The sequence below is a fragment of the Pleurodeles waltl genome, chromosome 1_1, assembly GCF_031143425.1.
Source record: "Pleurodeles waltl isolate 20211129_DDA chromosome 1_1, aPleWal1.hap1.20221129, whole genome shotgun sequence".
NCBI classification, from domain to species: Eukaryota; Metazoa; Chordata; class Amphibia; order Caudata; family Salamandridae; genus Pleurodeles; species Pleurodeles waltl.
This window is the reverse complement of record NC_090436.1, coordinates 663,991,019-664,017,098: the sequence shown is the minus strand read 5'-3', so window position 1 is coordinate 664,017,098 and position 26,080 is coordinate 663,991,019. Positions and strand designations below refer to the sequence as shown.

The 26,080-nt window shown below is 42.2% G+C and overlaps 1 protein-coding gene across 1 annotated transcript in view; it reads right to left on the bottom strand.

Annotated features, from left to right (window-relative positions):
• PPIC (peptidylprolyl isomerase C) overlaps positions 1 to 26,080 on the bottom strand; it is an 85,273-nt gene that overhangs the window by 5,610 nt on the left and 53,583 nt on the right. Inside the window, exons 2-4 of the mRNA XM_069226918.1 lie at positions 17,050 to 17,163; positions 14,118 to 14,211; positions 2,564 to 2,748 (exon numbers count right to left, since the gene is read on the bottom strand). Coding sequence (XP_069083019.1) covers positions 2,564 to 2,748; positions 14,118 to 14,211; positions 17,050 to 17,163 — 393 coding nt within the window. The remainder of the gene's footprint in view (positions 1 to 2,563; positions 2,749 to 14,117; positions 14,212 to 17,049; positions 17,164 to 26,080) is intronic.

The window sequence follows — 26,080 nt, the reverse complement described above, 5'->3', positions numbered from 1 at the left end:
AAAATAGAAACTACTGCTGTGCTTAAAAACAAGTGGAGATGCATCAGCTAACTATCAAATAAATAAACCCGTTAATGATCAGTAAAATGTTACGAACAGTCACCAGAGAACAGACACAGACTCTGGTGCAGTGCCATTAAAGATTTTGGAAGGCCAAGATACGCAATATTTGTGTAACTCATCATGAGACCAATAGGCCTAGCAATGAAAACTTTCTGTGGAGTAGTCAAGAGGAAAACGTCTGCCAAAGTTTCATAATAAAACCAATTGTTAGTGATGGTACTTGACAGAAGAATAATTAAGAAATGGTAATCAATATAGATACCCACTTTTTTAACCCTGTAGCTTTATCTCGTTGGGCCAGCTGGACATTTCTGCACGAATTATAATTTCAGCTTTGTTTTTTATTTAAATATGCTAGTGGCTACCCAGTGATCAATTGTTTGAAATCATTTGTTAAATTGTTTCCATTCAATATGGTTTGAACTTTCAGCAAACCTGCGAACAAGGTGAATGACTCTGACATAGCTGAATACCCGTAATCAGTGCTAAAAGGTATGTGTTAACAAAAACAAAAAGTGGTGTCTTGTGGGACCTCACATTCTGACACTAAAAAAACAAATGTGAAAGAATGGGAAATGTCCACAGAATCTTGTTATTACAATATGGGATTTTTTGCACACCTATCACCTTAGGTACCCAAAAAGTCTTCAAGTGAAACCCAAAGTTTTCTGCTTGCAGGCAGTATGTATGGAAGGCAGTTAGGGCCACATGTACAAAGCTTTTTTCTTGCCGCAAGGGCCCGATTCACTCGGGCCTTTTCGGCAAGAAAAAAGCATTTGGTGATGCACAAACCCAATTTTGCGATTCAGTAATCTCTTCACCGAATTGCAAATAGGGTTTGTAAGCCAAAAACAGGAAAGGCCGTTTCCTTCCGAATTGCGAGTCGCAGTGTGATGTATAATTGTTTTGTGGCCGTGAATACGGTCACAAAAAAACACAGTTGTCACCAGTTTCAAATTGGTGCTAACCCATTCACAAATGGGAAGGTGTTCCCAGAAGACCTCTTCCCCTTTGTGAATAGAAGCGAAAATATTTTTACAGAGTAGCAGTGGTCTTATGGACCACTGCCTGCTCTGAAAAAATGAATAGAAAACTTTTTCATTTTTTGTTTTTAAATGCATCCCATGATGCGTTAAAAAAACAAAACACTGCTTTATTTAAAAGCAGTCACAGACATGGTGGTCTGCTGGGCAGGTCACCATCCCTGGGGGAGGCGGGGCATTCCCAATGGGGTCACAAATGGCGACCTACCTCATGAATATTTATGAGGTAGGTCATTTGCGACCCCATTGGGAATCACAAATAGTGCCATTGAAACTATTGTACATTAGGTTTTGCGATTCGCAAATTGCGACTCGCAAAACCTGATATTTGTCAATGTGGCCCTTAGTATTTAAATATTGTGAATAGATATGCTTGGCCAATGGCCCATTGTAACTTAGACACAAAAGTGTTAAAACCTCTTTTCAACATCAGAAACAGTAATCAGAGCAGGGGGAAAAAACATGTTCAAAAGTTTTTTGATGAGAATGTTTTGCAACAAAAGATATACATGCAATAGTGCCTCATCATTGGATTAAACCCAGATCTGTGACTAGGGGTGAATGTTTGATTTGTTCTGCATTCCATCCATCATCTGGTCTTTTTGCTTTTGCTACCCTAAGTGTGAAGGGTATGCCCTGACGTGGGTCCTGTGCTCACTGTGCCACTGGATTCAAGCTAGCCTGGCTGATGAGGGGTGATACCTGAAAGCGGTCCTAGGATGCTTGCTTCCAGTCCAGGGATGACCTGGCCTGGCAGTTCAGGCTGGACTGTTACCATGCAGAACAGGGTCAAGACTGGTTTACATATAGCTGGGTCCAAACTAGGGTGGATTGGTGAGCAAAACAAAATAGATTAAACCTAGATCTGTGACTGGGGGTGAATGTTTGATTTGTTCTGCATTTCGTCCATCATCTGTCCTTTTTGCCTATGTCGCTGCAAGTGGGAAGGGTTTGCCCAGGCGTGGGTCCAGTGCTCACTGTGTCACTGGATTCAGGCTAGCCTGGCTTGTGAGGGGTAATGAATCTAAACCAGTCCCAGGAAGCTTGTTTCTGGTCCAAGGAGGACCTGGCCTGGCAGTTCGGGCTGGGCTGTTCCCACAGGGAGCAGGGTCAATAGTGATTTGTATATGGCTGGGTCCAACCTGGAGTGACATGGTAGAAAACAACGGATTAAACCCAGATGTGTGACTGGGGGTGAACGTTTGATTTGTTCTGGATTCCGTCCATCATCTGTTCATTATGAATTCATCACTTTTTAAAGCACGGGTGGTGAAATCTTGTTAATTTCAGGCACAATTATCATTTTATGCATATATGTGAAAATCCATAGTAAAGCACATTCAATACATGGGTACTATTTAGACCATCTGTATCTCCTACAGCGTGGAAAAGATAAACAACAATTACAAATGAGTCAAAAACATTTTAAGAGTATGCTTATTTCAAGATATACCCACCATGCCCTCAAGGATTTTGCCAAACACCACGTGTTTCCCGTTGAGCCAAGAAGGTTTAGATGTAGTTATAAAGAACTGTGAACCGTTGGTATCTGGCCCGGCATTAGCCATGCTGACCCAGCCAATCCCATAATGTTTCAGCTTGAAGTTCTCATCTGGGAATGTTTTTCCATAGATGCTGCCACCTGGGGAACGAAAATCAGTTCAAGTTGCATAAATTCTTTCTTGGACCTTAAAATTGTGTTTTATTCAACAGAGGAAAACATATTAGTTGGAAATTTACTCCAGTATCACTATAGCAGATAACAGCCAGTATTAAAATAGTTTACAAGTTGAACCTTTTGTAAAATGTTCCATGCATCTGCAGGCCAAATTTGTTTTCATCATTATATATATAATTAATGTGTGTGTCCTTGTCTATTTCTAGAGGGAAATCCCACAGAAATTAGAAGCAAGAATATGTGCATGTTTTGTTGTTGTTTGTTTGTTGTATGTGTTTACTGCCAAATTGGGATATCACTAAGAAGTGAAACACAATGTATACCAAAGGGATCTTACAATCCTATCGAAAGCCTCATAACCCACAGAGGCTGTCACAGTAGACAGAAATGCGTTGATTGAAACTTTAAGGATGACTAGACGATCATTTTCCTTGACCAGCCACACTTTATTTTGCCCTTGTCAAATTATGTCTATGCTTGTTGGATGCCAACAGAAAAGGTTTCTAAGCCAAACTGAAAGAGAAGAGTTACAGTAACTTAAGGGAAATATATATTTAGGATATAATGTGACTTGGTTTATTTTCGACTGATTCAACTTCTTCCCTAAAAGTGAGGAATGGTCAATGTTGGATATCATCTCAGGAATTAAGAAAAACATATGAAATTCTGCCCGTCTTTCTACATATTAGTCCACTGGCAAGGAAAATTGAGAGCACATAGGAAGCAAGTCATAGGATATGGGCGCTCACAGTGAGTCAATATAATAGCATTAACATTCCAATTTTAACATGGTGCTCCTGGCAAGAGGATCTTCCTAACTCCTCTAATGTTTCCAGGGAAACTCACAATGACAAAACACAGCTGTCAGGGCACCCATGAATCTATAATTCCAAGTAAGTAATATATCAATATGTAATGTATAATGGCATTAATACCATGGAGAGTTTCAAGCTCAATTTATACCGTACACTGGACTTTATACTGTACATATGTGACGAACACCACACGGCTTATCAATGCCGTGGACACCGATTGGTGTACATTTTTCTTCGGATTTGCTATTACAACTTAAAGACTCATGCTGACTCAATTACCTACATATCTCCAGATATTTCTTGGATTTCCTAATAGATTCAGACTTTAGCCCTGATGAAGTCCGTGAGAGTACTGTTCTCATAGGACGAAACACGTGTTGGCTGTGGCTGTATGTGCTACATGGATACTGACTTCAATACTGTGTTTACTACATGAACATGGATGTCAAAGGACAATTCTGCGGTTACTATGATGAACTTTTTTGTTGAACAATAAATTGAGCTTGAAACTCTCCATGGTATTAGTCCACTGGCAAACCAGAAGAAAAAGAGGGAAGATGTTCATGATGTTGACAGAACAGCTAGTTAATGCTTCGATTGGTTGAAGGAAATAACTGCATATAGAGGAGAAATGATGCATTTGAACTGTGGGCTTTTCAGGTCATCTTATTTGGTGAGAAATCGATGGCTCACACTAGATTGGTTACACACCCTTAAGGCCTGTCTTAATTGAGAACAGAGAGAAGAGACCCGTATTTGATCCAATCCACAATGGAAAGGAGAGTGATGGGTTTCTGGATTCTACTTAATGTCATCTTTACTACTTAACAGTTGACTAAATTGTGTATAAATGTCTGCCGGCGGACAATAGAGGGAGCATAGGTGTGTTTTAGTGCAAGAAGGCTTTAGTCTGTCTCTTGCAACAGCCAAGAATAAAAGCAAACTTATGAAAATGGAAATAGTGAGTTGAATTCCCTTACCTATGTCACGACCCTTCAGACATGAGCATAAAAGAATGAGAGTCTTTGTATCGAGGCCTCTCCTGCTGATAGAAATGGAAAGGCCTGATATCAATAAGTTCTCTTTCTGTTACTTACTCCACAGCAGAGGTGGTGGATCACCAGTTCAAAATGCAATGCTTGGCCTTCGGTGAACTAAGCCTGAGAAAAGCAGAAGGGCCATAAATCATGTGTATCATCTGTGTGTGCTCCGTAAAGTTTCAAAATAAGTCAAATCTTTCAGACATGGTGCTAATAATTTGAGTGTTGTGTGCCCGTAGCAACTTAATAAACACGATTGGTTTAGATCATATGCCATTTCTAAGAAAATCTTGGCACTTGTACAGGCAGCAAGCAATTCTCAAGAGAAGTGTGTTGCAACTTCATTTTCAAATGCAATAAAATTCATAAACCAATTTAGAAAAATCAAGAACACAATAACAGGCAAAAAATAACTAAACAATCAAAATTGGATACGTGGAGCAGAAGATATCAGTTTTTAAAAGGTTGAGGGAAAATATGCAAAAAAGCAAAGCATCAGTGTAGAGTCACAGTTGACTTGGACCTAGGTGACATTTCAGGCTGACTGCAATGGAGCAGAGGTCAGGTAGGTCAAGTGGGTCACATTGATCACCTTCTCGGTATTCTCACTCAGGCCCATATTTATACTTTTTTAGCGCCGCATTTGCGTTGTTTTTTTGAAGCAAAAGCAACACATACTTCTAAAATACAATTGTATTTTGTAAGTTTGCGTCGATTTTGCGTCAAAAAACAACCCAAATGCGGTGCTAAAAAAGTATAAACACGGGCCTAAGTCTTCCAGTGGGGCAAGGCAAGCAGCTCAAGCGAGCAAAGGTCCATCGAAGTTGCATAGGTTGTTATCGACCTCCTTCTCAAGCCTGCAGTTCTTAGCACCAAAGGTTCTGAGCTGGATAACACAAGATATTTTTTGTGGCTAAGGTTCCTTCACTGCGGAGGTTGATTTGGCACTTGGATGGAAGCTGTCTAGTTATGTTAATATACGTTTATACTGTAGAGCACGCTATCAATAATAGGTTCTGGGTGGTTTTCATATGTGAAGAATAGGTCAAAGACCGAGAACAGTTGCCCGTAAGGCTGTGAAATCTGGTTGAAATAGTTTCCTACTGAAAATCCATTTTGTGCCTAGGAAATTTTGAAACAGTAAATAAATTAACTGACAAAGAGTGCAAGGTCTTCTTGGGGAAAATAGCTCTTCATCATCTGATGACTTGTGCACAGCGCCTTGAAATTAATTTGTTGTTTCATTGGAGTCTAGTTTAATTTCTTCAAAGTAGGACTTGTGCGAGCACAAGTTGCACCCACTACTAGCCTGGATTCCGTATTTTGGACCATTTGAAACTTGTGGAGCAAATGTTGGAGTAGCTCCAAATAAATAAAGTTTGCATAGTCTGGGCGAGACAAAATTAAGGCATGCGTGCCTTCAAATCATAGGTAAGGAAAGATCTTTCTTAGGATTTTAATGTAAAAGATGTATATAGGAACAACTTTGGAAACTTTAGCTTACATAGATAGTTGGCTATCTGTCTTTATCCCCAGACTCGTTCTATATTTAGCCACTGATGATAGACTTCACAAATCAGTTGGCCACTTAAAGTCCATTATGTGCGCCCATTTACAATAAGGAATTTTGTCTTTTCATCATTCAATTTAAGCTTACCCCCAGCCTCTTTACACATTTAGATCAGTGATGGTATATTTCCCACTTTAGTTGCTGTGCCCATCTGTATTAAGAAATCTAGGGGCAGATTTAAGAGCCCTTAGTGCCTCCTTGGGCCACATTAGCATAATTTTTGTTTTTTACGCTAATGTGGCCCAACAAGGCCAAAATCACCACACCAAGTTTACAAAGTGGCGCAATAAATGCATTGCGCCACTTCGTAACCCTTTGCGCTACATTATGCCTGCACCAGTTAGGGGGCCCGAAAAAATGGTTCAAAGAAATCTAAGAGATTTCTTTCTGTCATTTTTTGGGGACTTAACGCCTGCTTAGAGCAGGCGCTAAAAGGAGGAACATCATTGTTTACAATGGGCTTTGCAGGATTAGCATCAGAATGTTTTGACACTAATCTTGCAAAGCTCCAAACTAGCATAAAAAATGTTGACGCTAGTTCCCTAACTACTGCGATGGTGTGTCATATCTCAGATACGGCTCACACATGGTGGAGTTTGGGGGGTGCTAAGGGACACAAGAAAAGTGTTGCTGCACTGGGTGCAGCACCACTTTTCTTAAATCAGGCCCTTAGTCTTTTTAGTGTCCAATTTAAGATTGTTACTGCCCATCAACTGACATATGAAACAGTAGTTAGACAAAATATCCCAAACAAAAATATAGTGGGATAAAATATTGTGTCAAAAATATTGAGGGCAAAAATATTGTGAAGGTAAGTTTCTATAGATAGGCAAGGTTTTACGCATTTATGTACCGTGACAATATATATTCAAGGTATGTAGATGTGGAGTTAATAATAAATGTATTCTTACCTATTTGCACTTGCCTTCTTGATATTTTGGTCCTTGATATTTTTAACATGATATTCTCCCCACACAATATTTTTGTTTCCAATATTTCTCTGTGATCCGTATGAAACACATAGCTTGCTGGAATTCGGCGAAGTAGGATCTACGTCATCAGCATACATATAACGTTTTACACCATTCTCAATAAGAGCTTTTGCTTATGGGACAACATAAATGTTGAACAACTGTAGAGTTAGTGGGGGGACCGTGAGGAGCTCCAAAAGGTACTGGTACATTCTGTGATGAGAAAGCACCAGGCTTTACTGCCTGAGAGCAGTGTTATAGAAAAGATTAGATCCACTGGTGTGCAGTTCTTTCAATGCCTAGCGCAGGGGTCTCCAACCTTTCCTATTGAGAGAGCTACTTCTGATCAGTGTAATTAATTGTGAGCTACTGAAGGCCATAATACTCCTGCAGTCTCACCAGACACCCCTACGCCCAACTTAATTACCTTAGAGACAAATGTCCATAGAGCCGAATACAAAAGGGGATATGTCCTCAACCACGCATTATAAACAATGCAGACGTTTCCCACGGAAGAGTAACCACGCTTGCCTAAACAACGCATGGCTGTTTCTGTGCCTTTATCACGCATGTGCTGAGCTACACATATGCGTGGTTAAGGCACAGAAACAGCCATGCTTTGTTCGGGAGAGGATGCAGTGAGGTAAGTGGGGCAGGGGTTGGGGGTGGGGCTGGATTAAGGGATTGGGGTAGGTGAGGGGCTGGGGTCGGTTTTTTTAAGGGGTGGGAGTTGGGGGTTTAAGTATTTTTTAAGGAATTAGAGTGGGGGTTGGACTAGGGGCAGGATTGACGCAGTGAGGTAAGTGGGGATGGGGAAGGGTGGGGGTGGATTAAGGGATTGGGGTGGGTGGGAAGGGCTATCCTTTTAAGGGGTGGGGGTTTGGGTATTTTTTTTAAGGAATTAGGTTGGGGGTTGGGATAGGGGTGGGAGTGACGTGGTGTGGTAAGTGGGGCAGGGGTAGGGGGTGGATTAAGGGATTGGGGTGGGTGGCTGGGGAGGGCTATTTTTTTATTTTTAGGGGAGGGAGTGGGAGGTTTGGGTATTTTTTTTTTTTATTTAGGGTGCGGCGGGGTAGTTTATTTTTAAAGTTTAAAGGGCTGGGGGAAGGTTTAAAGAAGGGAGGGAGGAGGGAGGAGAGAAGAGGAGAAAGGATCGGGAGAGGATGTGGTGAGGTAAGTGGGGCTGCGGCAGGGTTGGTTGGTAGTTTTTAGTGGTGGGGTGGATTTAGGGCTTATGTTGGGGGTGTGTGTTGGGGTACTTTAGCTTTAGTTTTTAGGGGTGTGGGGTCGGGATATTTTTTTTTACGGCTCACAGTGAGGGGGTTTGGGGTAATTTAGTTCGTAGGGGCTGGGTCGGGATAGTTTATTTGTTTAATTTTTTAGGGCTTGGGGTGAGTGGGGTGGCTCGGGGTAGTTTACTTACTAGGGGGCAAGGTTTTATGGCTCAGGGCAGGTAGTGGGTGTTGGGGTAGTTTACTTTTATGGGGTGGGGGTCGGGATAGTTTTTTTTTTTTAGGTTTAGGGCGGGTGGGGGGGTCTGGTACTTTATTTTAAAGGGGGAGGATTGGGGTGTTCGGATAGTATTTTCTTTAGGGTGGGGGGGATGGTCAGGGGGTAGTTTAGGTATTTGGGGTAGTTTTGGGCCTCCGGGCAGGCGGTATGATAGAACCACGCATGCCGTTTTACATGCGGTTTCCACACATGCTCTTACTAGGCATGCTTTTACAATGAAAATTTGTTGTAAAGGCATGTGTGGTAAAGGCATGTGTGGAAACAACACGGCCTTTGTTCCGACCCCGTTGTTAAGGCATTCGTGGATCCAGCATGTGTGGTTCCATCATACAACCAAACAAAATACTTTGACTAGATTCTAGTGCATCAACACAGTCTAAAAGGATCGGGCTGTTGAGCATGTCGAAACAGCACATAGGTCCAGAAAAACAAGTACATTGGTGTACCCCAAATCCAGTAAGCAGTAATCAAATGGGGCAGTAGTTTTCAAAATCACAGGATTGGCTTCTGGTTTCTTCAACAGTGTAACAATGATGCAATCTTTGAAAGAAGGAACCATTCATTTTTCCAAGGAGCAATTTAGTCCGAATCAAAGCAGAGGGCTGATAACCGGGCTAAGCTGTTTCTATACTGTCTGCATACTGACTGAAATGCCAATCCAGGTTTGGTCCCAGGAACTGAGTTCATTAAATCACTGCTTGACAAAACAGAACAAAGTTAGAATTCCAGAGTTATCTTAAGGATTTTTAGGGCCCCAGGCAAGATATATTTTGGGGCCCAAATGTCCCTCCCCAGTGATTTTCTTTTAGAAATAGGCACTTTAATCGTACCAAAACATAACATGGTACACAAAGAAAAAAGAAGAGGTACTCCTTGGATAAACACTAGGTAGTCTACCAGGTTCACTACACAGCAAAAACAGAAAGTTCTCGAGTAATCACAGGTGCAGGCCCACTATGTCTACAGTAGAGCAGCTTTCTGGTAGTCTGTGACCCATTGGTCAGTTTGTCACTTGAATAGGCAGTTCTGTATGCAGGTTTCAGGTATTACTTAAAGACCCACCAACAGTTCTGTTTTGCCAGTTTACAGTCAGTATTTTCTCAGGCATTTGCTTTACCTGTTTGCGGGTGAGCACTTGAATCCTACATGTGAGGATGTCTAGTTGTTCTCTGCAGGGATCAAGCAGTTATCCTTTTGGTTCTCCAGGCAGCTCTAGCTACTTTTCTCCATATCAGCTGGCCCCAATGCACAAGCTGGGTAAAGAGAGCTTGCACATGTGGTGGGGAATCTGTTCCCTTCAATTCAGGCACTGAGATGAGGTCCTCTGGTATGGAAAAAGAGTCTGCACATGCTCTCTGTTTTCCTCTTTGGCAGTCATAAAAGCAGGTGCATAGGTGAATCTTTGCTGACAAACAAGTTCTTTGGTTAAATAGGAAGGTCGGGGGCTTCTTGGTTCACTCAGCTCAGCTCTGGTATACCCCATAAGGAAAACAGTTTCTTTTGGGACCCTGATTTCCCGAACTAGGTGACTGGCCTTCTTCTCAAGCAGACAGCTTGTGTGGGACAAAGGTGCTCCTTCTCTTTTCTCAGCAGAAAGGTAGGCACCCAGTTCTCTGCAGACCAACAGCTTCTCTAACAAGATGTGCAGTTTCAAGAAGTGTTCTGCCCCTTCTGGAAGACTAGTTGTCAGTGATACCAGCTCTGGAACACAGCAGCTCCTCGAGTAATCTGTGGAGTACCCTCATCCTTGGTCAGTCAAGCAGCTTGGAACTTGAACAAAATCGGAAGGTTTGGGTCCCACTTTGAGTGCACAGCTGTGGGTCAACTGTCTACAGTTCAGGAACCAGTTGGGATGCTTCCTTTTTATAAACTCATCTTTTTTGCAGTGCAGACTATTCTTTGTGTGGGGTGATAAGCTCCCAGGAGGTAGGAATGATGCTGGTCCCAAGCAAGAGATCCCATAACACAAGCATAATTACCTCGAAACTCTTCACCTGGCTGCCATCAGCCTTCCTGGATGGGCCAATCCAGGGTTGATAAAAGAGCCAGGCCCTGAGCAGCCTGGAACTGGTGAACACAAAAAGAAGAAAAAAACTGAAAAAAGGCCTACCTCTGGCAGTAACAATGAACTGGAAATTATAAAGATAGACCGAAAAACTAGGTCAGTTCACTACAAGTGATCAGAAAGCTTACAAACTGCTCCAAAATAGCCCTGCCTTCCACATACATGAGCGCAAGACCTTTCTGCAAAATTGAAGGTAAAATCAAAATCACCTTTTCAAGAAGTATCTTTTTCTGCCTCAATCCAGAGTCTCTTCTTTTCTAAGGCCCTCCTCTGTGTCCCTCAAATTATCTGCCCTTTTCTTTTTTCTGCCTTTATCGCTCACCTCTCTTTTCTTTTCCTCTCAGCCCCATGCCTCCTGTCTCTTCTGCTCTGGAGAGCCAACCTCAGCTTCTCCTTCTTAAATTACCTGACCTTCTTATTGTCTTCACCCATAGTTCCTCTGCTAGTCTGACTTTTCCCAAGACAATAGCTCCCGGAGTTGGTGTCAGTTGTACTCTGGAAATCATGGTTGGAGGCTATTTTAGGGAAACCAGAGAAAGCTAATTTAAGAAACAATCACACTGTATCAGAGGAAAACCTGCCCTAAGGGGTTGGGTGAGCCAGGGTTCCAAGCATGGTACCTTACCAAGAGTCCATCACCACTTCTTGCTTACCACCCAGTTTATCAACCTGGACCCAGACAAAACTCACAAGCACTTCCCTATCCTTGATTTTGGAAGCCTTCTACCCTCTTTCCAAGCACAGGTTCCTTAACTGATCTAAGACAGGGTATCAAGCCCCACTTCCACAAACCTGGTATCAACCATTCATACGTACAGGTAATGATGTGTTCAAGCTCAGCTTATTGTTCTTTTCCAACTTATTATTCTACACCACTGCCACCAAATGTTAGAACATTTCTGGGGCAAAGGGCCACAGGGCATGTAGAGATTACTGGGCCCCAATTTGGGGTTGTTTACTATTGCTGTCCTGAGATCCTTCTTACTATGGCGCTGCAGAGTGGGCCAAATGCACTCCACCCCACTTAACTCTCAGGGTACTAGGCCTACCACTGTACATTTGGTTTTAATATGGGCAGGTGATGCAATAAAGATCAAATACCAAACATCTCCCTGAGAGGTTTTTATGTACTGATTACTAGGAAGTACCTGTCTACACTGATGACATATCAATCGCTGAACTCCCTTTTCTTCTCTTTCACATAGATATACAGCGATAAGGAAAGAGACAGCAGTAGGCCTGCTTTCATTCCCCCTCTTTCTTGAAGCATAAGTGGTATAATGCTAAACACTATACTGCCTTGCTTGACGAGGCTTCCCTTACATATGGAATGAGTACCAATGATGAGACACCTTGGACAAAGTAACCAATCTGTCAGTGGTGCATGTTGCCATTCCTGCAAGGTTTCTGCTCTTACCAACTTGTGGACTGAGTTATGTCCCTGACCAACAGAAGTGCACTACTTGTTTTATTGTTATTGATTGCCATTGACTAGCCCTGACTCTTTACAGCACTGAGTAGATTGATTTCCATGACTCATCATACTTTACCTTTGGCAACTTTTCCATGTACTGCTTCCAAACTGCTTTTAATTTAATGTTGACCGACAGTACTCATTAAACTGTCACCACGTAGGGTCGATGCCTATATGTACATGGCTCTCTACAATCAAAATCAAAATCACCACTGACTCCAATCAGACTGCAAAATACTGGGCAGGCCTGAAAAATGGCAGTTACAACAGACAAATGGACTGTACCCCAGCAGCCTACCTCCTTACTTTTTTGCAGCTAGGTTTTCAGTCTATGGTTGATAGCCATTTCTCTCTCCATTAAAAGTGCTCTGAAGCCACATTTAGGCAGCATGAACACTATCCACAAACATGGGTTATGCATAATAAATGATCAGTTACTTTATTTGTGTCACTGTTAAAGTCCTTCCTAATCCATTTTTAACTAGTTTGACTGTAAACAATATTCAAACTACACTTTAATGAATGGAGATTAAAGAATCACTCTCTTAAAAACGCATTTTAGTCCTTAACATACAACATTGTCTTTCAACATGTGCTTTAGTGCAATATTTAAATACCTACAGTAATATCTGTATGCTTGGCGAAATAATGGGAAAAAGCAGAACGCTGGTGGAGGGAGGAATATCTTCCCAAGTTGAAGAAACTTAATTGAACATCACACAAGGTGTACAAGAAACTTACTTGACAAGGATTACTACTGCACCTAATCTTTTGAAGCTCATTTTTATCCTAACACTAAATAACTCTTTTCACCTTAAGGGCATCCAGAATAAATGTATGCCCTTTTTCTGAACTCTACAAGGCTCTCTGGCTAAAATCAGTGTATTTGATCCACTGTCAATACACCAAATATCCTGTGATGGATTGTGTTTCTCTTCTTGACAAGTGTAAAATTAGCTGGGTTATATACAATGTGATGGTGTTGAATTTATTGCCCCTTTTCTCTTTCAATTTGTTTGGCTTTCTGACCTGCTAGCAGTGGACTCGAAAACAGCAAGTCTTATATTCTTTGTTTGCAAGAAACGTTTGCACCTTTTGTGCCTTTCACTACCTTTCTAGATGTGTTATTCTTAATATATGTGATGTCACTAATTGCCTCTCACTAGTTCCTTTCTAGAATCCCAGCCAAAATAAATACTTTCTAAAAGATGTGGTCTCCAACATGTCTTGATCAATAACCTCATGCCAGGATTGGCCCAGCAAAATTGAATAAGGCAACAATATCTCCCTTGCTTAGGATGAGACAAATAACTCAACTGTGATTCTGGAAAGTCCATCCTCTAGCCATACCTCAATTCTGGCCCCATTCATTGGGCACACTAAATGCTCAAGTTCCATCTGTTATTTGGATTTTAAATAGTGAATCTTCACTATTTCCCACTTTACAGGGAAATTACAGTTATGTTTTTAACTCTTATGGTGTTGTTCCTCTCCTCCATCATGACACAGACAACTGTACTAAATGCAGTAATATTACCTCCCTAAACTATGAAATTCAATTTATCCAGAGCACCTTAAATGTAGGACTCACATTGAACCAACACAAGTCTATATTAGCTGTTGCTACAAGGCTTCAATGATTTCCTATAACTAAGAGGTTCACCCTTAAAGCCACCTGCATTACCTTCCAGAAAGCAAAACTCTGATCTGAAGTACCTATAAGTAGAACAGAAGGGCCTTCTGATATCTAACTCACAAATAACTTTTCACTGCCTGTCTTGCCGATGCCAAAAAGCTCTGAGATGTGCTCAAGAAGAAATTAAGACTGTAAAGGATGCAGAAGGCAATCCGACAATAAAAACTGCAAAACAGTAGAAATAATTTACCTCCAGTTCCATCTCCAGCTTCATAGTCTCCTCCTTGAATCATAAAATCTTTGATCACTCTGTGAAATTTGGATCCCTTGTAGCCATATCCTTTCTGAAAAGATGCAAATATATTTTGCTTTTGAATGTGGAGCATTTGTGAGCCATATTGTAAGGCAGCATATGTCATTTCATACTTCAGGAATGCCCAACATGGGTCTATTAGTACTAGATCCGTGCCAGGATGTCAAGAGATCATCCTAGGATCAATTCTGCAAATAATCTAACTGCAAATCATTTATATAGTCAGACATCAATTCTGTATATCTGTTTTGGATCTGGCCATTGTTGAGCACATCTGTATTAGAGCACAAAGTGTACATACCTGTCTGATCACGTAATTAGACACAACCTTTTCTGTGCTGTGATCCCTATAAAACACAGGTTCTGGGCCTTATTTGTTTGATATTTTGGGCTATCACTATTTGAAACCTCAGTGGCTCTATTTGAAAACACTTTTAAAAATATTTAAACAAATTCATACGGCGATTTGTTGAACTATTTTTCTCATAAGTTAGCATTTACCTGGTTTTCCTGTAAAGTTTGACTCTACTGGAGTATTAAGAGGTACCGGACTATGCCTCATCTAAGATCAGGCAGATTAACAGGCAGGTTCTGACCCCTGAATCTTTTGTTGCATCTTAGATTAAAAACAGCCAGATTTAGGTGGTCATTACGAGTCTGGCAGTCTAAGGACCACCAGACTTGCGGTGATAGTCGGACTGCTGTAACTGTGGCGGCCTGAGTGCCACTTTATGACCCTGGTGGCCTGACCCACCAGGGGACCGCGATCCCTGCCGGGAACATGGTTCCCGATGTGGTGACGGCAGTCAGAGTTGTAACCAGCCAAGTCGGTGCTGAACTCTGCACTGCCTGGCTGATTACAACCCCACTTTTTGCCAGCCTTTTCATGGTGGGGACCCCGCCATGAAGAGGCTGGTGGAAAGCCAGTGCCGGGAGCCATGGTGGGGCCTCTGAGGGGGCCCCCTCCTGCCCAGCACCGTCGGAAATTCGCACTGTCTGCAGTGCTAGGATATTGGCCTCGGCTCCCTTAAAGGGGGGAACATTGTAATACGCTTGGGGGGTGGGAGGGGGCACCACTGGTATGATGGTGGCATCCTCCCCACAGCTTTGGCAGTCGCTTTTAGGACCACCAAAATCGTAATGAGGCAGTTAGTTTCCAAAACGTCTCTAGTTATGTTAAGGATTGAGTTCATTATCTTTTTTTCTACATGTCTCCTGTCATCAAGTTCAATGTAAGATATTAACATTCTGATACATGTCTGCTGTAGTGCATGCAGTGTTGTGGAAATAACCACATCAATTACGGTTTCCTGGTGCACTGTCCCATTTTTTATGCTAGGATGAGAGACACATCTAAAGCTGGCAGTATCATTATTTAGTCAATAGTTCTGAAGTTACTGTTGTCAGTGCTTTCTTGTCTGTTAGTAATGGTGGAGTAGATATTAAATTAGGCAAATGGTAGAGAATAGTACTGTCACTATTAATGAGTGTAGTGGTGATCTAATCCCTCAACTGAAACTGAAATTGGTAGCCTTTTGGACTGTGATAACTTTAAGGCACTCCTTTCTATAGTTTCTAGACTTTCAGAGCGTCAGTGGTGCCCTTAAAAGTATAATTATGATGCACTAATGACCTGGGAGGAGTTGTCAGTGTCTAACCTACTGGCCAGAGTCTGTTCCCTGAAAGAAGACAATGACCAGACAAGTAGAAGCCTGCACTAATTAATGCAGGCTCAAGTTCAACGCTCACCATTGAGGATTATGACATGATGTTAATCAGTGCTCTAGTTGTGTTTCTGTTATACAAATATGCCCGATAAAGGCTCTGCGCTAGATCACTTATTTTCCAATCCTGACTGTGAGGCTCTGAGAGGGATAGATAAGCCAATGTGGCAGGACGGTGGACTCGGTATCAGTTTTAGCAAAAACAAAATAAACTCTATTTTAGGTATGTGGGTCTATAAACTATTAGAAAATATGATCAGGATTGAGTTTCAGTCTTTGAGTTGGTGGTATTTGTACTCATTTACCGACCTCCCAACCAGGCATTGCATTTTAAAAATGTTCTTTTAGAACTCTGCAGTCCGTTAACGTTGCTATATTTTAAATGAATAAATATGGACAGTTTTAATTCATAGTATGGCGATCAACAGGACAAGATTCCACTAGGGTTGTTGAGCACCTTTGAAGGCCATTCAAACAAGCCTCTCCCTTTGCCAATCAATTGAAAGGGCATATTTTGGACTTGATACTCATAAGAGAGCTTCAAGTCGACCATGTCGCATATGGGCATATGAAGGCAATTCCTCTGAAATCACTGACTTGTATAATACACTGACAACTTTTGTTGTCTCGTATTGTACTCAAAGATACTTGTTAATTCCACTACAAGCAACATATTGATTTTTCAAAGGAATCATAGTACTTAAAATGTATTTACTGGCTCTGTGGCAATTGTAAAGATATATGTTTTTTATAAGTGTAAAGATACATGAATCCGTAGTTACAGGATATAGACTGGTTTTCTCCAAGCACCCATGAAAAAGACGGAAGCCATACACAAGACGAATGAGAGAATTCCACAACAACATTAAGTACGTGATCTAGGAAGAGGAACCTTTCAAGAAACTGGGGAAGGAATCGCTGAGAGACTGGAGCTAGAACAAGATGTGGATCGACACAGATTTGAAGAGGAGCAGTGGCAGCACCAAGAAAAAGAGATGAGGCAATGAAATGCATAAGATCAAAGACTCAGAGAACATATAACAGACATAATATCAGCGTGCGGTGTCTCCACCTTAGAAGAAATCTGCATTTGTTCCAGTAAAATGTGGTTTTAATACTTTGCAGGTGATACAGATAAAGCTTACCTCTCCAGTCGCCAGTGCAAGGAAGTTCTCTACCGTTTTCGGTACAACTTTTCCAAACAAACCGATTACGATTCTGCCAATTTCTTTGTCTCCTATGTTAATGTCAAAAAACACCTGTAAACAGATAAAAAAGCGCAATGGTAGAAAAGGAAGTTTAAAAGAAGAATGCATAAATATTATCTTTGCAAATATTTCCCCTAATGCAGAAAGGTAGTCAAAAGCTTTCCAAAAGCCCCTAAAATAAATGCAGAATTGTTGATTATGAAGAACGCAGACATCTAAACAGAGAGAAATCAGAACTACAGATAGTTTTCTGTATTTAAGGAAACGAAGTCATTACAGGGAGCTTGGTGTGGTAAAGTGCTTGTCAAACTCCCCGATAAGCACTATATTAACTTTATTCTGATACAAAAACAAAATCAAGAATATTGAACCATTTGCGAGGTTGCAAAACACAATTTGAATACACAGAAATAAATATTTTTCACATCCTCACCCACCAAGTCAATACAGCAGGCTTATGTAGCATTTTTAATATTCACTGTTCAATTCCCACTCCATGGTTAGGTCCTTCACAAATTACTTGGCATTCTTCCCTGCCCAATCCCCCCATATCACTCCTGGGTGGCATCCAACGCCCCACCCACAACCTCCGGAAGCTACCCCATGAAGCAGGGCACAAACAAAGCAATTGTGCAGCCACCCTTGTGCTGAATGCACCCACAGATCAATACTTACCCATATCCCACTTTCACGAGACATTAACTCTTTACTTCATCCTCTGTTTGTATTTTGAAATTAAGAGCTTCTGCTTGTGCTGAGGACTAACATTAATTAGACTAGTTTAACTCCCTTGATGTGTCCTGTTTTTTGAAAGTACACGATATCTCCCAGAGATTCATATGTATAAATGAGCTCAAGCGTCACTCATGCTTGTATGTCAGAAAAAAAGAAAATTATTAACTTTCTTTTGGAAGTGTTGGGAAATTCGAGAATATAACGTCTCTTGCAATAAGATGTTTCCCAGATATTCTGAAACATGCAAGGATGAGGTGATGAGGCGGATGAGGTTTTTTATTTAAATGCGAACATGGTAATTTAGGGAAATGTCTTAAAGTAACTGTACTTTAAAACTCTTGCGACCTGATTAGATATATAGTTACTATGGTGCATTCATTTCTTAATATCTTCTAATATTATTCTCAACATAGAAGTATTCTTGATTTTTGCGAATATTTCCTTTCTTTGCTGACATGCTCCAGTGACCCTAGCCCCACCTGTAAGTTATGCAGCCGGGTGTCCACTGCTCTCATATTACATATTCTGCTCTGGACAAATTCAAGTATGCCCACGATCTGCATCGTGCAATAAGTGTGTTCTGCTTACGTGTGAGTGATTGTGTGCTTGAGACCTTGCGGGAAAAAACCTGAAAATGTGTGGGTTCATGGTTAGCCCCACTTCCATGGACCCACTACCGTGGACCCAAAGATATGGTGCCAGAATATAAAGTTTTTAGTATCGTGGTGCAATACAATTGTGATCAAAATATTATGATGACAAAAATGTTGAGTCACAGTATTATGGGTAAGCATACTTTGATAAACAATATTATTTCCTAAACTATTATATACAAATATATTTTTGTTGTGAATATAGTTTGTGCACTAATCTCCGAATATATATGTACGTATATATATAATAATGATATATATGTGTGTGTACATATATATGTATGTTATAATTATGTGCCATATGTACTTTGATTTTAATTTTGATTTGATTCAGTATTTTTTGTAGTAATGTTATCTATTTTTAAGATGCTGTGGGTTATATTTGGGTTTTGGGTATGTTGTGTTTTAATTTGATCGTTTTATTTTTGGAGGGGTTAATAGTAAAATAAGGCTTTCTGTTTCTGAGGAGAGCAAGTTTTGGTCTAAGTTTAATTCATGCTTTATGGGTAATGAGTTATATTAGGGGATTGAGAGAGTAGTGTTAGTTATTATAGTTCATTTTTTATTTACTTTTTGAGGGGGTTCCTCTTTCGGTGTATGGTAATTATTATACTATGCAATACATTTTAAATTCTGGGGGGGGAGAGGAGGTTGTACTGTAAAAGCTGGGATTCACATCCTTTAAATTTAATTTTTAAATAAGCTAATATTATTATAGTAAATGATTTACAGGTTCATGGGCTATATTGGGTTTTGTGGGGTATTATGTAAAACATTTTAAAAACATGTACTTTTAACTTTTTTAAATTTGGGTGCGCCAATTGTATGTGTGCAGGTGATATTTTTGAATACTTATCATGCCAACTTTGTGTTTATTGGCTGTAGTGTAGTGTTATTCATTATTTATTGCAATTTAAGAATTATGCCTCAAAATAAAATAGTAAGTGACTCCCCAAGATTTATTTATATTTTAATTTGTTTGAGGGACTGGATTTAGATAACTACATTTGATCCCTAAGTTTCAATCACTTTCAACAATGGTGTGGTAATGGAGTTACAATACTAAGCTAGCCCCTTTAGTTTATGTCTTTTCTTTAGTGTTTGTTGGACTGGAGTTAGAATAGTAAACCTCACAGCCCCTTAATTGTATAGTAAATCTGCCTCCCTAAATTTCTGCACTTTCCATAATGTTCGGTCCACTGTTAGAATAGTAAATTAAAACCCAATGAATTTATGCACATTCCCAAATGTTTGAGGAATTTGTTACAATAGTAATTTAGCCTCCCCTGAACTTATGCACTATTCCCCAATATTTGTGGCATTGAAAGTAAAACAGTAAAGCCTCCCTGAATATATGCATATTCCCCTATGCTTGTGGAAATAAATAAGAATAGTAAATCTGCCTCCCTGAATTTATACACTCTCAAATGTTTGCTGGACTTCATTCCGTTTTTCATAAACAACTATTAATCATTACTGCAATTTAAGACGTCTTAAAACACATGTATTTTTAGTTTAAAATATTTTACACCTTTATTGCAATATTTTACTTATTTTAATACATGAAAAGAAAAACACATTTAGGGGGTCATTATGAGTTTGGCGGTCACAGGACCGCCATGTTGATAGCAGCGGTCGTACCACCAACAGGCTGGCGGAGAAGACCACCAAATTATGACCATGGTGGTATTCACAACTGAATACAGCCAGTCCACTGCCGGCGTCACCAGTGCATTCAGCTCACCATGGATGGCGAAAAGCATGTTCCCACAGGACAGACTACAAAGCTGCACACCGCCAAGGATTATGCCGCAGTCGCACCACCATGGAAACCCTGGTGGAAACCAACAGCATAAAAGGAGACACTCACCTTCAGGAACCCATACTCGACTGGAGCCGCCATGGAACCAAAACTACACATCTTCATGCTCTTCCTGCTTGCCCAATGACTCCCGAACCTATGACGATGACATAAACGTTAAGTACACACACTTACCTGCCACTGTTGTAATTTGTGAAAGTACGTGTGCACACATACTATACACATCCGGTACGGGTGGCGAGGGTGACCCACACGTACCCCCACACTGATATGCACATTCACATACAGCCACATACACATACGCACACACATACTACACACTCCACGCCCAACACACACTCCCAAAACATACCAACCCACAGACACACAGCACCTGCACAGTCGAACACAACATTACACAACACCACCAAATCACACAACTACACAACACCTCAAATGCTTCAGCAAGCAATCGCAATAAACACCTCAACCTGACACTACATACATACAACACGTAACACCTGACAACCAATACAATCACACAGCCATACAATGAAGCATACGTCATATCACGCAAACACACCACCCAACACTTTTGATATACCATTCACCACACACACAGTACAACCACATGAGGGCACACAACACTATGAATAACACTTGTCAACACAAGCAATACACACAATATCAATGTACATGCATGTTCCAAACACAAGTATGTCTGACACACAATACACAGCCATTACTGCGGGACAGATGCCAGGGCCACACCCATACATCCTGCCCAGACAAAACTGCTAGCACAACAAACACACAAGTCTCTCACACACAAACCAAAGCAGGCAAGACCAAAACAACCATGTGGAAAGAAAGGCAGGACAAATATGTGACCATGAAACCAACAACTGGTTGGCCCAGATATATTAGAAAAGTTAAATATGCCAATAAATAAATAACTTTGTGCAAGATAAAAGGCCATAGGCCAGTCCAAACAGCAATGTGCACAATACACAAATGGCACTTATCTGTGCCCCTATATGCTATATGACCCCTACGGGGTAGGGGCATCAAGGATTAAAGGGGGGTGGAGGGGAGGATTTGGGCTTAGGAGGGGGGTCATTGAGCTTCGGAGGGGGGCTTACGATTGAGTTTTAGGGGAGGGCTGGGAACTATTGGGAGGGGTTGACTTCTTGGCAGGGGGAGGAGCATGGGCACTAGCAGAGGGGCACAGGGGAGGACTTGGAGAGGGGCACAGACTGGGGGTATCACAGGGTGGGAGAGGAATATGTAAGAGGGAAAACTCAGAAAGCAACACCTTTTTGAGACACACGGGGCGGTCATGGCAAAAGGGTTTATGAGTGGAGGTAGATGGAGTGGTTGTAGGAGGTGTCTTGGGTGCAGGTGTGTGCTAGGAATGTTTGTGGATGCTAGGTGTCTTTTGGGTGGGTGAGTGTGGGTGTTTATGTGTCTTGGGAGGAGGGAGGGAGGAGGTGTTGGGAGATGCCATGCTGGATCAGTGACTGTCTGTTGGGGTGGTGTCTGCAGGTATGGACGATGTGCTGCATGTGGGTGTGTCAATTGCTGTGGTGTCTGCAGATGTGGTGAGTGGGGTGGATGTCTGAGGGTCTGCTATTGTACTGACTGTGGATAAGATAGGTGTATTGGCTGAATCAGTGAATGTTTGTGTCGTGTCTGCAGGTGTGACCGGTGTAGTGTCTGTGAAGATGGGGGTGGTGGGGTAGTCTGTGCAGGTAGTGGATGTTGGTGTGTCTGCAGGTGGGTGTTGTTTTATGTGCATGCCAGTGGTGGTGCTTGTGTCCATTAGCAGTTGCCTTGGATGTTGAGGTGGGTGCATGCTTGTCTGTCTGTGTGCTTTGGCTGGGTTTGGAAAGAGGGGTTTCAGATTGGGGAAAAGGTAGGTGGAGGGGGGACGGAAGATGAAGGGTGACTTGCTGCCATCAGTGTGGAGGCCAGAGCCTGAAAGGATCTCTGTAGGCCAGCCAGTCCACCGTGAATGCTCTCCAGAAACACATTACTCTGCTGGTCTTGAGTTCCCAGTCCCTGGATGGTATTCCTGTACCTAAGTCCAGACAACAAATGTCAGACGGAAATGATATGTATGCATTATGCACACATGGACCTACATGACTGCCATTGCACTGACAACAGATCCCACTACTTCATAAGGCAGTTTCAGGAATGATGAAACAACAAAAGAATTACAACAACATCTCATAAGTTATACAAAACCTAATACTGTCCAAATCATACACACCAGCTAGGCCAAAGGCAGCAGTCTTTGTCCCACTCCATGAGATGTGGCCCCAAGTAACCATTGAGACATAATGTAGGCTGCAACTAAGCAATGTTGTACTGTAATTGGTAGGAAATTGGCATACATGACAAATACATTACATATTGTCAAAGGTGAGGTCTGCCTAGGCACTTACCACCTCTAGTACAATCCCATTGGGTTCAGGGTCATATCCAAAAATGCCAAACACATTGAAATGCATGATAAGTCCATTTATACCAAATCAGACACCACAATCTATTTGTCCTACTTTTGCTACCTTCACATACCCCATATTTAGAAGATGAAGAGACAATGGGGATACAACTATCAAGCCTATACCGGCCATATCTGTGGTGTAAATGAAATGACTGCCTCACATGGAGTCTATACCTGTACCAGTACTACATGTCTATGGTCCCTGTATTAAAAATTGAGAGTCACCCAGTTGGAAATACAGGTGATCAATACAGATGCGAGTGGACAGACACCTTAGGGCCACTAAGGCTCACATGCAGATGGATGGACCAGGTCATACACAATGGCTAGGGTGAAACACAAGCTCACATCCATGGAAAAGGCAGGATGGAGTCACACATGTGGCATTATCATTTTACCATCTCCATATGCAGGCATGGAGATGTCTTGATACAGGAGATGTTAATCCACTGATAGCAAACCATGAAGCCACATTTACAACTAATACTCAGGACTGGTGGGAACTACCCATGTCCACTAGTCTACATACATGTTGCACTTACTACATTGAAGCTACAGTGAGGCAGCACACATCATACAACCAGAGCCAATTACCAGGATACAGTCAGTACTCACTCCCTTGTGGCTGTTGTGCTGCCCTCAAAAGCCCATCCACCTCAGGGTAGGCCACTGCCAAAATGTGGGCCATTAGGGGGGTCATGGTCTGACGGGCACCCCTTCCTCGTTGGGAGGACATACCCAGCTGGGGCTCTGTGGTCTTCTGGGCCCAGCATCTCAGGTCCTCCCACCACTTGAGACAATGGGTGGTCTGCCGGCAGTGGACCCTCAGGGTCTGCACTTGCTTAGCGATAGCACGCCAGATCCTCTTCTTCTGATCGGCGTTCACCTGCATGGATGACACAGACATAAGGAGAAAGTCATGTACACTGGCACCATACCAACAGGAGTGGACAAAACATGTCACTGGAAGTGCCCACACATACCCATCCTCTCTGCTCACACACCTTCACTTTATGTCCTCTGCAATCATATACTCCCTCACCAGTGCACCTGCCCGAATCAACGTAACACGCAAGCCCTATCACACATGACTATGGCATAGGACTCACCTGTTCCTCTGGTGCCCTATATAGCTGTTCATACAGGGGTAAGACCTCCTCCACCAGTTTCTCTGGCATGAGGGCAGAGCCTTATCACCTGCAGGATGTGGCATGATGGCTCCCAGAGGCAGTAGGCAACAGCTCAGGTCGTGGAGGTCTTGCTACCAACAATGTCAGGCGTTAATGTCAGGCAAGTCTGCAGAAAATGGTGGTCATGGCCACCACATACAGGACCGTCACCACCGGCGGTCATTGCTAGTGGCCCCAGTCAGACCATCATGGATCTATGTACACAGTTGGAGCCAGATCTGTTGCCAGCCATACACAATCCCTATTGCATCCCTCTCACAGTACAAGTCTTGTCAGTGCTACACGTTTTGCCACAGGCTCCTTTAGGAATACAGTGGGCTTAACAGCAGGGATTTCTCAGCACATGTTCCGTATGGTGTTGAAGGATGTACTGTATGCTTTGTTAAAGCACCTGGACAGCTACATCAGGTTCCCACAACGTGTGGACTTGGCCTGTACTTTTATGATATGGGACACATTCGTCATGTGGTAGGAGCCACTGATGGCACCCAAGTTGCCCTGGTCCCTCCTAGTGCCAGTGAACAGGTGTATAGGAACAGAAAGAACTATCACCCCATAAATGTTCAGGTGGTGTGTCTGGCAGACCAGTACATATCACAAGTCACATGCAGGTTTCCAGGATCTGTGCATGACTCCTACATTTTGAGGAACAGGAATGTCCCACACATGATGGCACGACTACACACAAAGAAGGCCTGCCCCCTTAGTATGTATGCATAATAAGGTGTTTCACTATTATGGCACCTGTCATCACATCGTGTCCAGTCACTGTACCTGTTATTTCACTGATCCTACATTTGTGCACACACGTGACTCTGGCTATCCTAACCTTCCTTGGCTGTTGACACCAGTGAGGTACCCTGCCACGGAAGGTGAACTCTGCTTCAATGAGGCCCACAGGAGGACGAGACGTGGAATCGAAAGGACATTTGGCCTCCTGAAAGCCATATTCAGGTGCCTGGACCTATCTGGAGGTGCCCTCCTCTACTCGCCCCAAAAGGTATGCCAAATCATCGTTGCCTGCTGCGTGCTCCACAATCTAGCCCTGAGACGTTAAGTACCATTGCTAGCTGATGAGGGGGAGGCAGCTGGATCAGTGGCTGGTAATGCTGAAATGGCAAGTGATGGGGAGCCAGAGGAGGAAGGTGCAGCTGACTCTAGGACTGAGCGCATCAATCAGTACTTCCAGTGACATACAGGTATATTAAGTGTGGTTTTTCAAGTCTTGTATGTGCACAATCATTGGTGATAATAGTCCTGCTGACTTGTTTCATCAGTGGGGTGTAATGTGGTCCTATCCTAATGTGTGAGTTGTGGAAGCCGACTGTTAGACTATTAGGTGCACAGTTAAAGTGTTTCAGATCTAACATGTGTTCTCACTGCAGTTTCCTACATTCACTTTTCAAATGGACAGAGTATTGTGCTCTGTTAGCTGCATTCTCCTGTTCTTATGTCACTCTACCCACTGACTGTGGTATTTTGATATGTGCCTCTGCTATCTATGGCTTGTGGCATTCATGGTCATTAGCATTGATAGATTTTTACTGAAATGTGGGTTGTACATAACAGTTGGCAGGTAAAGTAATTTGTGTGAATAATCAGTTACATGTGATGTGTAGGTAATATCTAGGGGCCCCTGCTTAGGAGGTATACTATAGTGGGCACAGCACTGCATATGTGGTTTGTGTGGCACCATGCCTTCCATCCTGATGGTACTCTGTCATGGTCTGTTTGAAGGTTGGAATACTGACTACACTCTTGTGTGGCCCTGGATTTCTACCTCTCTGACATCTGTCCTGGGACATATCTGTTGTACTGTGTCTCCTGTTGGGCGTGGCTCCCTCTGCTGTCCATTACACTGTCTGACACAACTGGCAAGCATGACATTTGGCGATGTTCCTTAAAGACATATATACAGTAGCTGTGTTCCATGGTGTTTATTTTGCATATCATGATAGTTAAAGGCAAAATAAAGGTGCATAATTTGTCCAACAGGTGATGAGTGAGGTCGTGGTAGATGGAATCATCAGAGTAGGTACTACAGCAGTTGGTTGCACAGTTCGTGTCCACGTGCCTT